Source organism: Lepisosteus oculatus, chromosome 8 (genome assembly GCF_040954835.1).
Source record: "Lepisosteus oculatus isolate fLepOcu1 chromosome 8, fLepOcu1.hap2, whole genome shotgun sequence".
Taxonomy (NCBI): Eukaryota; Metazoa; Chordata; class Actinopteri; order Semionotiformes; family Lepisosteidae; genus Lepisosteus; species Lepisosteus oculatus.
The window spans coordinates 51337600-51352876 of NC_090703.1; the positions used below are offsets into that span (position 1 = coordinate 51337600).

Genomic DNA, 15277 nt, shown 5'->3' on the forward strand with positions numbered 1-15277 from the left:
CAATCTGATTAAATCTAAATTAATCTTGATTAAGAGTTACAGTAGGAGTTAATAAAGTCTCTAATAACGTGTTACCAGGACTGATTAATTAGTTTGGTGGGCAAGCTATGATAAATAGATTGATGGTTAGGTGGATGGATAAATGGAAGACGATGCCTTCTGCCCCCTTCATAAAGCTCACCACAGTATTGTTAATTCAAGAGGAAGCTCATGATAATGATGTTTATGAGCTGCTAAAACAGGCTGCAGAAGGCATGGCATGTTTTAAAATCGAAAGATTTTTTTTTAAAAGATGTCCTTGAATGGTTACACACTATCATTTTCCATTCAGATGTGGTTCACCCCATAGGATATCAAACTGAAAGTGTAGAATTTTCAGAGGCAATGACTGTAAGCTTTGATCAGACATGATTTATGAAAGATTTGCCTGCCTGACACACGTACACTGACCAGGACACCTTTCATTCTGTACACTTGAGTAAATCCAGGCTTTACAGTTCATGATTATAGCTGACGATTCCCTGGTCCACAGGGGCATTACTGCTCACCGCTGGGATAAAGGAGAGTGTAGATCTGAGAATTCATACAGCTGCCAAGGTGGTACAAAAGGAGCTTTTTCTGGCAAATTGTACTGTATATATATCTATTTTATATAGAACAGTAACAGCAGAGCCGTCAGCTCCCAGTTATTAACTTGTGATAATCCTTCAGAAACAAATGGCGTAAAATTAAAGAGACACCTCAGGTGTGCTTTTTTTAAAAGGCACATTTCACGACATGCCAAGTCCCAGTCAGCTTTGTAGACTCATCGCCCACCGCCCCGACTATAATCCATTTTTTATCTATCACTTAGTTTAATGCGATTTCTGAATCTGTCACCCTGGGTTTGTCGCCTGTCAATCTTTGTAGTAATGAACTTTCTGTTTTAGATGTCCGTGTGATTCCTGGCGTTGAGATCCAGATTGGATTATGCCTGTTTGCTATAGATTAGCCCGAAGTGAAAAGTTCTGCCGAAAAGGGGGCCGTGTTTATTACCCATCAGAATAAATGAGCTTATGTAAAGCAAAAAAAAACTTCTTTGTATTCATAATCACTTTGGGTTGCTAGTGTGTCTAAACTGAGTAATCTGTGGAGTTAAATCAATGATCCAAATCCTTTTTGTTGAAACTTTTGGTTTTTAAATCAATGACATTGATTTAATCAAAGCACTGTTGCAGTTTGGTTTATACAGTATATGCTTGTTTTTACAGGACAGGTTCAGGTGAAAATTTATTTCATTATTTTTTTTTGTTAATTATTGTAGAGTTGTCATCTCTCAGAAGAAGTGGCAGCAGCTGTGAAAGTCATTTCTATTTATATATAGATATATATATTTTCAGGGTGAATTTCTTTATAATAGGATAAGTAGTTTTTCATAGATGGTGTCATAAAAATTATTCTGTACACATATTATGAAGATTTGACATGAAAAGCATCTGCAACCCGCTCTGCTTGTGATAAGCCTGCTAAGTAGGTGACAGTCACAGAGCATTATTGGCCTTAAAATCAGGTCTTCCAGATGCTCTTGGTTTCAGGTAGTCTTTTTGGAGGGGAGAATGAAAAACACATCTTTATCTAAAGATATTCTATCATGAAGTGGAGATGAAACTCAATCACATGAATCAGAGAAACGCCTCTCCCTCTCTCATTCTCTGCTTTATAGTTCTTTGATGAAGGTATAAAGTCTACCTATATTTCTTCCAGCTCTTAGAGGTCAGGCTCTTTCTTTAAACAAAAAAAGCTTTCCAAGCCAGCTTGTGTGAGATGTTTCACGTCTTAAAGCCTGATTACTGTTGGTAAGTAACATGATTCCCAATTCAGACTAGCTCTCCTCACTTCCAACTCAACTGTCTTATACCATGATTTATTGTACTTTGTACCCAAGCTTTTTAATTGAGCTCTTAGATGTTCTGGTTGAAGTGCCTTAAACGAGAACAGTCCTCTCTGTTGAAAATGCCCCTTTAGCGATTGAAACACCAAGCTCTTGGTCATTTAAATCCTGCTGTGACACCTATGTGTGGAGGAGTAGTGAAAAGGTATACCACTGAGCAGTGTTTCAGAAGGATAGAAATGCTAAATCCCCCAGCTAAATAAATGTAACTGAAAGAACTCGATGGTTTGTTTCAATATGTCAAATATTCTTTTCCCAGGTAAAGAATAAAAGAACAGAGATAAGACTACTGTAGTTTTTGCTATAAAGCTGTTATAATTTTCACCGATTCAGCTCTACTGTTTTTATTATTTGATGATTATTGTGGTGTAAATCATTTATTCCATAGGGAATAAAAAATAATAAAAGGACTTTTTTATTGTGCTTCGACCATAATTTGAGCCGTGTCAGTCCTATCTTGGCTTCCTCTTCATTGATAAAGTCAGCTTAGCAAATATATCTTTTGCAAGTAAGGATTTGATCCACTTACAGACTGTAAATTTATTTAAGTGTCCCAGTGTTTTATTGTGAAAGTTTCTTGTGAGTATCAAACCCACCACCCACATACTGCATTTCTTTAATTTCTTTGAATACGCTGCAGTGGACCCGAAGTGTGAAGCACAAACAGAATGGAAACACAGTAGCTCCAGGACAAAATAAAAGCTGTGACATGTGAACAAAGATGTTTCAACATGTGAACAAAAGGAAGATCTGTATATGCAGGCAATAGTAATCACGGAAGAAGACCGAGCTGAGCTCAGGAAGGTTTTGGCTGTCTGAAAAGAGGTGTCAGTTAACCCACAGCTGGTAAGGCCAGCCTGGCCATGGTGCTAATTAACACACGCGCTGCAGGAACTACAGTGAGCAACCAAGCGCCCACCTAGCTCTTCCTTTCCCCTCTCAAAATTGGTTTGCATCAGCTTTACATCTTGGTGTTAGATTTCATGCTGCATGCTGCAACATTTTTATTTCTATGTCACTGTGCTTAATTTTTCTTCAATGCTGTTTCATCTTACTGTAGTTTGCGTTCTCCTGATACGCTTTGCTATTTTGGGTTTTCAACTTGGGGGGCTGTAACATAAGTAAAGCATAATAACATATGGAAGTTCAGGAACAAGAGCACTCCTAGTTTGTTTGGTCATTAGAAGCTAATTGATCTGAGGATCCCTCTTCTCTGAAAGAAGGTGGTGTATATGCTTCAGGAACATGGGTGGACAATGTGACTTGGCCTGGGCTGTCTGTGCTGGCCTGACGTCTTGGCGAGTGGACATCGCTGAACTTGTTCTATGCTCTGCTTGCATAATTATTAAATTTAATGTAATGCAAGTACAGTAGGAGTTAGAAATTTCACCTTTTCTGCCGGTCAGCCTTTTCTTTAAATGCTATTATATAATAAAATAAATATATATTTTAGATTTCAATTAGGAGGAAGGAATGTTTATGATAACTTGTGTTTCTCCAGCTGAATTAGTGAATGGTCAGTGGTGTTGATGCACAGTTTTACTGGTGCAGAAGGATACAGATTTGTGCATGCAATGAGCAAAGTTGTTGGTGTTGTCAATTCTTCTTTGATTAACACATTAAGTTAGACCTCCCTGAGTGTGTGTCTCTAAATTGTAAAAACAAATATTGATGTCTGTGCGATCGACACAGCAAATACTGGCTTTTCAAGCAGGTACCCATCAGAGTAGGTGAGATCTACATTCTGCCACCCAGTGCGAGTGTCTTTTTTATTTTTTTTCTTAGATAAATGTTTTTAGTAAAACCTGCTGTTTTATATATATATATTACCCTTTTAAAGATCCAATACAGGATATATGTTAAAAAGAAGCTCTTCAAAGATCCCCATTAAACTGTATTAACTTGGTATGGGTCGTCTGTGGGTTTGAAATGTGAAATAAATTAAAAGGAAGCAGCCTAGCAGCAGCAGAGATCAAAGTCAGGAGCCGCAAGCCCTGCAGATGCTGTCATTCTGTCAAAATGTTTAGAGAACCAGCCTGGATCGTATTATTGCTTTTAAAAAAAAACAGGAACAAGTTGTCTCTTCCGAGATTAATTTTTCTTTAATTTGACTTAATAAAGCAATAGCAGCTCTGCTACCAGCAGTAATAGCAGTAATTTCAAAAGCTGTCAAAAGCAGGAACTTTTAGTTTATATTGGATTGATTGATCATCTGAGATCTTTCTGGCCGCGCTCTAGTCCCTCCATCATTCAAGCTTGGAACGGTGCTTCCTTTTTACAATATTTTCTGTTTCTATTCCAACCCTACTTTCAGAACAAGGTGAAAGCCAAGTGCAGAGGTAATTAATATGGGACTGAAAGTAAAGATAGACCCCCACCTGGGACAGCCTATATTACTTTATAATTATTTCATTACGCTTCATGTAATCTTTCACAGATGGAATTAGTCCATTGGAGTCTTGGGCCCTGGTGATGATATGGCCCCCGGCACTTTATAGTCAGACTCCTCCTTTCCAGCAGCATTTGTGACGAGCTTTTCTTCTAGATTAAGGACATTTTTTTTCACTCTGTGGTCAAACGTAACACAGTGCTGAGTTTTTGGATTGGTTTAGAAGGCAAGACATAACATCACCTGTTAAATTAAGCCGTAATTCATAATAGGTTTTTCTTCAGGTGTTCTGTGTTTCTTTAATCTGTTGATAAAACGTAAATATGAAAAGGTAGCAGCAGACATTATCTGGTGTTTAGTCTGCATGGACAGTGCCTCCGAACATACAACCCCAATAATCAGATTTTGGCTGCTGTATGTGAATGGAGGTTTTCTGCATTTCATTCAGATTCCATGGTGCATTGTTGAGAGTGTCTTGTTCTCTGTGTAGTATTCCTTTGACTTTGAGGGGTAGAAGAAAAAAAGAAAATAGTGCTGCAATTCCACCTAAGAAGCTGTATTTTCATTGCTTTGGAAGTCCCTTTATTTATTGGGTATTTCTTGTGTGAGCTAAGATAAGCACATATTGGAACTGCAGGCTAAAACCCAGCATTAGTAATACATTTCAAAGGAAAAAAAGGTGACTTGAATTTTAGAAAGATAATGAAAATAGGTCTCTAAGATTATTTTTTAGATTTTTTAGCCAGGGCTAGGATCAAGGCTATGGTTGGGCTATCAGTGAGATTCCCGATTAGCCTTTTGGCTTAGGGGTTTGGTTCTGACTCCAGCCTGGGTTAGAGGGCAAGGCTGGGGCAAAGCTTTTGCTCAGTTGTTGGTTTCTTGTCAACTGTGGTAATGAGAGATCTGGCTGAGATTACAAAATGGTGCTGGTGTTCAGGGTGAGAGTAGTGCTTGGACTGGAATGAGGGTTCTGGTGTTTCATGGTAGAGTCAGTGACAGTGTTAGGGCTGCACTGAGGATTTAAAGTTAGATTTACAAGTGTTCAAAGATAAATGTTTCAGACCAATCCCAAAATGTTTTATTCTTAGTTGTTACATCTACATATTGGGCTCTTTTAATTGATTAGGTAATTAGTTCGTTTCTTGTGAGTTGTTTCCTTTTTTTATAGAAGCAGGCTGGCACTTACTTTGCCTGCCCTGTTTAAATATCAAGATTGGAGACGGTACATTCCGAGCTCCTGCCAGAAGCTAGATAAATTGAAAAGGGACCGCTGTCCCATCTCATCTGTTGAAGAACATCCATAAAAGTCTGTTTCCATTCTTTGTACCTGATGGCACCCAATTATCAAGCCCTCTTAATGTGAATTGATGATTCATGAGTGCGATTGTTACGTCTTTCCCAACTCTGACAAACTGTGGTACAGTATGGCGAACCTCTAATTTGAAGAAAGCACATATTGAAATGTAGATAGAGCAGGAACAGAAATTAGAACCCTTTTGACAGCCTAATTGGTGAAATGCTAGACTTGTGGGGTGCAAAATAAAAGCATTTAGATTCCAACCATTGACAGGCATTTTCTCCGCCGTCAGCCGAAGGTTCGTGTCCAAATGAATTATGCGGCTCCCAGTCTGTTAGCTGCTGATTTTATTTTCATTGCATCGACTTGTGTCACGTACATCATCTCTTGACATTAACAGTACAGTCAGAGGAACAGAGCAGGATATTGTTACAGGCACGACACACAGAGGCAGAATTTCCTTCTCTTCTGCTGAATACTGAGATTAAGTGTTGCATACAGGTAGGCTGAAATGGAGTCCTCTAGCCCTTAAGCTGGTGCTCTTGTTGCTGCACAGATAAAAGTCATTACTGCAGAAGATAGGATAGCGTCGGATGAAAGTCGGAGACTCTGCAGCAATATCAGAGATGTACAGTAGCATCACTACTGTAGGTATTAATAGGGGGTCACTGACAGAAATTTTATGAACACAAAAAAGAAGCTGATCTTTTTAAAAAAAATTTAATGCATTTGTAAGTCAACATTCCCAACAAGCAGCTACAGTGCTTCATTGTAGATGGTTTCTTTACATGAAATTAAAAAAAAATCTGCTGTAAACGTAATGGGGTGAATAGTCAAAGTGAGTCAGTGTTTAAAAGAAAAATGATGCAGGATTGGACTAATGCAAACAAAAGAGAAATGGAGAGGAAGAAGGGAGGGAAGGTGGTCACTGCAGGGCAGAAGCTGTTGGCATGATCGCTGTGTTGGCCTGATGCTGCTGATTCATGTTCTGACAGGAGGACAGAAACAAGCAAGAGTCATTAGTCCAGTTTGCACTGAACTTCCTACCCAAACTGACTGGACCTGATTGAAACCAGCCCTGACGGGGCGTTCTCTGTTTCTTCACAGCCGGTAATTTGAGGCAGCAGGTCTGAGAAGGGACTCTTAATTCCTCACACATACAGTATACAGTACACAGATCTCGGATTCTCTCATCTGCGCTGGATGATCCGAACATTTTAAGCAGTCTCCAGATTTCTCATGGAGAGTCCTGCATCCTCTCTGGTTGCTTTTCTTACCTGTAACTATCAATCAATTGATTCAGCAGTCTACCAATTCTGAACTCGTACTCCTCCCAGGCTTCCACACCCCTTCACTTTATTCTCTGTCTTGACTGTACCCTTTGATATTCAGCAGCTCTCTGCCTTTTCCCTGAATGGGGATGATTTGTTGAGTTCACAATTGAGAGGTGTTTTTCCCAACTCAAAAGAATTCAGCAGTACGAGGAACTGAATATTAAAAAAGAAGAAGAAACGCAGTGAAGCGTGGAGAACAAAATGAATTTCTAAAAGGATAGAAACACAGTTAAATGAATTACAAGTTTTTTTTCTTGTTTTGTTAGTTTATGCTGTCAAAACAAGATATTGAGGGAGAGTGTTCCCACCAGCTTAGCCACTGACAGGACAAAAGTGTCACGTTATGTTAGCGTTTAACATGCTTCCAATTGAAAATGCATGTTTACTTCTTCTTTGGAAAATTAATTGCATACTGTCAAAGAAAGAAAAGCAATTTTATTCATAATAAATCATGTATCTTTCTTCTTGGCTGTTTCTTCCTGTCCCTTACTGTAATTCATTCATTCTTCTCCCTTGAACAAAAGAATATCAACTCCTAGTAGAGAAGAAAAAACAATCCCATGGAGTATCAGAATAGCAGTTGAATTCTGCTGCTGAATCTCTGTTGCTCAATGCTGGGTAGTTACATTCCTTACTCCTAGTTGCAAGGGGCACTCTCTTCTCCAGAAAGAAAACTTTAGTTATCTTGTTTCTAGCACCTGCCTTGATACTAGTGAAAAAATCATTCTGCTTTTACCGTTATGTGAAATATCCAATATGTTTCTGTACTTGTCAAAATTCAAATCCTACTTTCTACTTCAAATTGGGCTTATCCTGAGAGGAGTTAAAAATGCAACAAATGCTATTGGTTCCAATACTCTTTTTTTGCATTTTAACACCCCCTCAGTATACATGTGTGCTGTATATACATTATGCAGTATGTGCATGTACTGTATGTGCACATGAGTGCGTCTCTAGTAAATGAATGGCGATGCTGTGGCCTGTACCCTGCGCTCTCCCCTGTTGGGGCAGAGGCTGTGACTCTGTGGTGTCTAATGATCTGCCGGAGAGTGTCGCAGAGCTACAGTGTGTGCAGCGGGTCATGTGACCAGGAGCTGCAGCGCAGACTGCTCCCTTTGCTCGTCCAAATAAGAGGGAATTAATGAGAGGAGAGGAGCTGTGAATGCACAAGGGAGGCTTAGCTTTTCCAGAGAAGGTCACCACGGTTTGTTACGTTTACTTAACTGACCTTTACGTTCACAATTAACATTTAAAGAAAATAAAGTTTTATGTTTTTCCCCCCTGTCTTTCCTTGAGATAATTGCAGAGCTGGATTATGATTCTTAAAGGTCCACATGCTGTAGTAACTTGCCGTGTTTTTTTCTGTTAGAAATACTTCTGTTGGAATGTGATGTTTAGTTCAGTAACACTTGGAATGGGCCAAGAAATTGAAATCAGGTAAAAGTTGGGGTCACTTTGAAAACCTTGCTGTTTTCTCCATAACCCATATTTTGTAACACAATACAGCACTCAGATAAAGTTAGAAAAGTGAAAAATCTAAGCTCTTTTTAGAGTCAATGGAATTTAATGTTTTACTTACCAGTGTTTTGTTTATATTACTATTATAGTATTATACTATTATGATTGCCATCTTGTGTGCTTAGAACACCCTGCTTTCTAACAAAAAATAGAATGGAAATTCCTCTCTTCCAGTATTGGAGCAGCACCCCGAGAGGCATTCTTCAGTTGAGTTTTTGGCGACCTGTTGAAATAAATCTTGTCTCCTTTCCTCTGTGTGAGAAGTACAGTATGAAGACAACCCTGGGACACTGAATAACATTTATGCTCTGGGACTGCATTAAAACTTTGCAAGTAATAAAAGAGGAAAGAAATTGCTTTTAAAGAATGCCATTGTAGTTGCACAATGGCTTATTAAGCTGTAACATATAAATTCATCTTCTAGTAAAATATAACAAGCACACTATTATTTTAGTGTACACAGTCGCAAGTCTCAGTTCCCCACTTTCCTGCCTTTCCCAACACAGTCTCTCTGTTTCTAGAATATGGAACCCTGCGGGCCATTAATATAGTGCCTTTGCATTTGAGATGCAGTGGCATGGCATGCAGTCACATTTTTCCTATGATAAGTGGAAAGTGGGTACACCACATCGACCTCTCCCTTCTCCCTCCACCTTGTCAAAACAAAATCCCACTAGATAGAGCAATGTCACAACTTTGTTGGTGCAAAGCTCACAACATTCACATGACGTCATTGCTGTTTCACTTTTGTAGGCTGTTTGAAGGGGGATGGTAGTAATAACCAAGTGCTATATAACGCAATGAGTATTTCTCATGTGAGAAAATGTGACACCGGTGTCTCCATGATTATAAACTACAGTTAGAAACATTGTGTGATCTCTCTTGAAATTGATTTACTTAGGACATTAATAATACATCCATATCTTTGACACATCCCAAGCTGTTAATCAGTGTCATTTTATCAGCACTGGCCACTTAGGATATTAAATCTGCGGCACAAGCATTTTCATTCATGCCTCCGTGCTTAGTGTGTGTTGGGGTGGAGGGGCTGTGTGATTTAGTAACCCAGACCCTGCTTTACATTACTCCAGCAACACAAAACCTGATGGCTGTTTGGGCTGCATGCACAGTGCTTAATATATTGTACCACTAGCTGGTCACCAGTAGACCACACCTGCAAACCTCCCCTCGCTGTGTGTTTTCCCCCAAGCATGATCCTGCCTTCTTCCTCTCGACTGGCAGTTCCTTATGCAAAGATACTAATTTAATTAAATACCACCAAGGTTCATGTATAAAGCTCAACTGTAGTGTTCTTACATGACACACAAAAAAGTGCTTGTGGAGTGTTTGTGGAGCACTATTTTTAAAATGAGGGTAAAGCAGCTTTTTCTAACCTCATCCTGGTATCCTTCATAAATAACTGGCACAATAGCAATGAGAATATTAATAAGAAGGGCCCTTCACTCTGTCAAGCCTCAGTTGTGCAAACCTGTGCTTTGAAACGCTGTTGCTCCGTAGCACCTTTTTCATGAGGAAGGGGACATAGTAGCTGATGTGAGCGTCTGTGTTTACAGAACCTGATCAACAACCTGCCGGAGCAGAAGGAGCTGAGCGCCCTGGCGGAGCTGAAGAGCGAGTACGAGGAGCTGTGCGAGTCGGAGCAGTTCGGAATCGTGGTAAGTACACCAGCGAGCTCCCTGTCTCTGGGGAATTGTCAGCTGCCACTGAGAGAGAAAGGGAAAGGCGCTTCAATTGCGTATTGATTTTTTTCCTTCCCTTTCCTCCTCTTTGCTTTGACACCAGATCCACATCTCCATGGGGCTGCAGAGCAATTTCTTTCTATTCCTTTAAATCTTTATTAGAGATTGTAGAGGGAAGAAAATCAGGAAATTAAGAAGAGAACCATTAAAAAAAAAGAAAGACTGCCTTCAGGCCCTCTGCAGTATCAGCGCTATTCAATATATAAAAAGACGCAGTGATGTATAATTAAAAGGCCAAGAATATAAAGGGCATTTTTTATGACAAGTCAAATCTGGTAGCCTTGTTGTGACTGACAGTGCCAGTGATTTTTGATAAATAATAAAGAAGCTGAACTTGATTTTCATACAGAGTGTGATTAGGGGACTTGTGGTTTTAAAGCTGCAGTGTTTTTTTTTTCAGAAGGAAAAGAAGGGGTGCACAAAACATCACACACAAATAAGGAAGTGACCTCATGCTGCCTAATTAGGGAGAATTTTTAAGGCAACAAACAGCAGACACTTCCAGTCGTTAAAAACGTTCTTCCATTGCATTCCATTGCTGTGTTTAAACATGAAGTGCATAACAGTGTTATGATGCTGTAGCTGAAACAGCCTTGAAACCTGGACAAACTGATTGCAGCATTGCCAATACCTGAGTAGGGCACTGCAGATGTACTTAAGCCTTGTACAAGATACTGTGCTTCACTCACATGAGTATAATGAGTTTATCTTGAGTATAATGCCCAGCTGTGTAAGTGGGCATGAACAGAGGTCGCTATGGATAACAACATCAGCCAAACACTAATTAATCGCAATCACTCTCATTGCCATTGCCCTTACACAGGGTAATGGTCCTTTGGTGGCAGATGTGTCAAATTGCAGTAGACACTCCAGCTGAAAATATGTGGTGACCTGAATGCTTCAGAATTTGGTGCAGTGCTGGTGAGGTCTAATACACAGATTCATTAGCAACAGAAGCAGAGAACACACCGTTTGAAAAAGATGAATTGGTACATAACAGCTTCCCATCCCCAGCTATCTTTATTGCCAGTTATCAGGTAATGAATGAGAATGCATAGCTGCCCTGTTGGGAATGTTGCTTATTATTAGTAATTTAGATGTAAAGGAAAGTACATCATTATGCATGCAATTGGATTTGGAGGTTAAAACTGCTACCTTTTTTTCTTTCCTTGACAGTTGACTGTCAATAAAAATATTTAAATTGGACACATCCTTCTCAGATTAACCATTTTGATGAATGACAAATAAAGATATCAGATTCACTGATTCACTTTAGAATATAATAATATAAACATAGAATAGCAATGTGATGATCTTCTGCACATACCATATTGATGTAGTTGAGAGAAAACAGTCTAGTATAGTAATTATTTTGGTTAATCAACTTTACTTTGTCCATGTGTTGACAATGTTTATCAAGAAAAAAAACTGTTCTACTCAGTTGTGGCCTGTGAATTATTTTCATTTTCATCATTATTTCATTTTATACATTGAAAAAATATTTTCCATAAATGTACTTCATGATCTCTGTGTAGAAAGTCTAACTGTACACTTAAAAGAAGCAATACGTTTCTTGAAACAGTAAAACTTTTCTTGCACAATGTGGCTCAATAAAAAGCATCTGGGATGGTTAGGGTGACTCCCCTATGCTCCTTTGGAATCAGGCCCTGAAAAGCAGGCAGGTGTCTATCAATTATGTTTGTTAATACCGATCTGTACACAGTTCCTCTTGTGTAATGATATGCTTTTGTGATACAGGCACAGCTTATCCTGAGCAATATACAGCCAAGTGGAAAGACACCGCATTATCAGGGCTGCTCACAGCTCCACTGGGAAATAAGCCACTTGTAGATACTTTTTGCTAAAGCTGTCAGAAATGCTCTTTTTTATTATTTTTTAATATAGTGAGAATCAAATAAAGAAATGAAAGGCACACAATGCTATTTTGATAGACAACAGACTCATAACATGGCTAAATCTCTTGTATAATGTGACATCATGACCAGGGTCCCAGGGCAGCCCCCGAGCAGTGCATTATGCAACAAGCTGTACAGTGCATATGAAATTCCGACTTCACTGCACATGACATGAGAACAGACACAGAACTCGGTGTTGTTGATTTATTATTTTCTTGTAGTTTCTTAAGTTCCTCAGTGTGATTTCAATCCTCCAGCCCTGCGGCTCACAGGTGAAAGAGGACTTTCGGTTAGTGTTTCAGGTCTTCTCAGTTATATATTGAATTGTCACATGGGACAGGTGAAAAAGCTCTTAGATCTCTTTGCTTCAAAGCACTTCTGAATTCTGTTTCTTGCCCAACATGCTTTCTGTTTATCCATCCTATCTTTTCTGTATGACTGTACAGACCTGTAATAAGTACAGATGCAGTTAATGGTTTGGTTGTATAACTGCTTATGTTTCAGATTTCATATCCCCCACCCTTCAACAGAAATTAATCTTTTCATGCATTGTATCTGAATCCATACAAGTTTGTTTTTAATGTAAATTTATGGTGGGTGTTGTTTTTTTGTAGTTTTTTATGATGATGCCAAAGACTAATTTTCACCTTTAGGATGGATAATAAATGCACACCTAAATAAACATCAAAGATGTATATCAGATGTATACAACATTTCCCAATTTAAGAACATACAATCTGTGATAATTCATGTCTGTGAATCTTCACACAAAACTGTTGAGAATGTTAGCTCCATATTTTTCAGTGGCTTGCACCTAAAAGCTGTGACTATTTTGTGTTGGAGGATGTCTCGTAAATATGAAAGGATTGATTGTGTTCAAACTGTAGGCTTTGCTATCAAGCAGTGGCACTTACTTTTTTATTCAATATCACTGTGGGCAAATGAGCAAGTGAACGGTATGAAACTGTGATTTTCTAACAAGAGAAAGGTTTTGTCAAGAGTTATGTGCTGCCTTATTTCTTGTGACAGACCCACTTAAAAGCCAAATTCAATTTAAACATAGGGAGATCTCTTATTAAGGCTGTAATAGTGTTGGAATACAAGTCAGTATCAGTGTGACTCTTTTGGCATGAAGAGACCGCTTACAATGTATTGTAAAACCACATGAAGTTAAATGTTTCTGTCTTATCTGACTGGGTTATTAAAATATTCATTCTGAAGTTCATGTATCTCTTTCTAAGCAAGCGTCTCTTGAAAAGTGTCAGGAGTCTGTGGTTATTTGCTTTTTCTTGCCCACTGTTAGTTGTTTCTGTCCTCAGTGGCGGCGATGGTGTTCAGCGCTCAGTGTCCACAGTGATGCCTTGTCCTCCTGATCTCGTTCTCCAGATGAGCTCGGTGAAGATGCTGAGGTCGCGGCTCAACGGCATCCTGTTCAAGCTGACCTTTGAAGAGCAGGTCAACAACATCCGCCCCGACATCATGAACGTGACGTTCGCCTGCGAGGAGGTGAAGAAGAGCGAAGGGTTTAGCCGCCTGTTGGAGCTGGTGCTACTGGTGGGGAATTACATGAATGCTGGCTCTCGCAACGCACAGACCTTCGGCTTCAACATCACCTTCCTGTGCAAGGTACAGTACGGTCTCCTGTCCGTGCTTTCCATGGACGACCCTGCGTAGGGTCGGACAGACAGACCCTCTCTTTTCTAAATTGCAAGAGCAGTAAATGTAAACCTTTGACAGATTAGACCATTGATGTGAGCTTTAGGGTGCATTGCAACACGTGTTCTGGAATGTGCTGAAATTACTGTGCAGAATGCGCTGGCGCTGACACCATGCAAGCTATTGTGAGGTGATTGATGGAAAAGTCAGTGTGAAAAGGAAGACATTTCGCTTTGTTGTACAAGTCAAAGCAGTAATTGTCAATAAGGATTAAATAATATGGATTAAATATGTCGGATCATTTATTTACATTATATAAAATATCCCTTCAATGCCATTTTTTTAAAGCTTTTTATTTGGTTTTGGATGCTGTGTGTGAAAGGCTTTGTTGCAGTTTGCTCTTCCTAGTTTTGGTGTGGAAGTGTCCAACCCGGAAACAGTTACGTACTGTACTGTACAAGCCTGTAGAGATCATGTGGCTCCTCTCTGGCACATCTGGTGACAGGTATACAAGGGCATTGGGCTAACAGTGGGCTGGACTCACCTGTCTCAGGAACATGAGGATGCACACAGCAAGCCCCACTTTTTTTTAGAATTGAAATTCCAGCACCAAAGATCTGCCCTGGATGAACAGGTGTCTTAGCTGCAGGAGAGGAAATTTGATTTTTCCTCATGCTGAAGTGAGGGTTAGTACTGTGGTGAAGATGCCAAGCACAATACAAAATCCAACCTATAAAAATATTTGCTGCATGTGACGGTTTTTATATGTGAAATCCTTTGCAGTAGGTCAATTTGTTGGTCTGTAATTACACATTGCATCACTCTGGGAAAGACAGAAATTGCTACCATCTGTCATTCCATAACTTAACATAGGATAAAGGGCAAAAAATCAACAAAAAAAACAAATGTTTTTTCTAAGACCCATTTCTGATTACATTTTGGTTACTATTTTTTGTGTCATTTTTTTTCTCAAGCTCCAAGTACATATTAATCAGTCATTTCATTCCCTTAAGTCCTATTCATTTTCTGTCATGGATTCATATTACTTTTCAGCTGTTAACTATGTAAATTGTCCAATTTAAGCAACTTAAAAAGTTACATCTTCAGATGGGTATACATGAAAATAGCCATGATGTCCTAATTCCTTCTTGAGACCAGATATGCTGGCTTTTTCAGGAGTAGCCAGTGCCCAGCTCTATGCATTGTGGTTAGAAAGAGCAGTACACCCGTCAGAATCTGCTGATTCTTGCACAACTACTGGTTTTTGAATTAGAGTGCAGTTTCTGATTTTGGAAGCCCCTTTGAGTTTGCTTGAATCTTGGGTCCCCTAATCCCATGATGCTGGAGAGCCCCAATCCAGTTAGTTTTGTACTGTAGGACACCTATTTCTTAAGATTGGCAACTCCTGTAAGCTGTTTATGAATGACACAAGTAATGTGCTCACAATTAAGAGAACTCTGGTCCTTTAGGGCTGAAG

General features: G+C 39.3%; 1 protein-coding gene across 9 annotated transcripts in view; it reads left to right on the forward strand.

Annotated features, from left to right (window-relative positions):
- diaph2 (diaphanous-related formin 2) overlaps positions 1-15277 on the forward strand; it is a 491250-nt gene that overhangs the window by 302804 nt on the left and 173169 nt on the right. For all 9 annotated transcript variants that reach the window (XM_015351699.2, XM_015351694.2, XM_069193808.1 and 6 more), the window contains 2 exons: positions 10043-10144; positions 13531-13770. In XM_015351699.2, coding sequence (XP_015207185.1) covers positions 10043-10144; positions 13531-13770 — 342 coding nt within the window. The remainder of the gene's footprint in view (positions 1-10042; positions 10145-13530; positions 13771-15277) is intronic.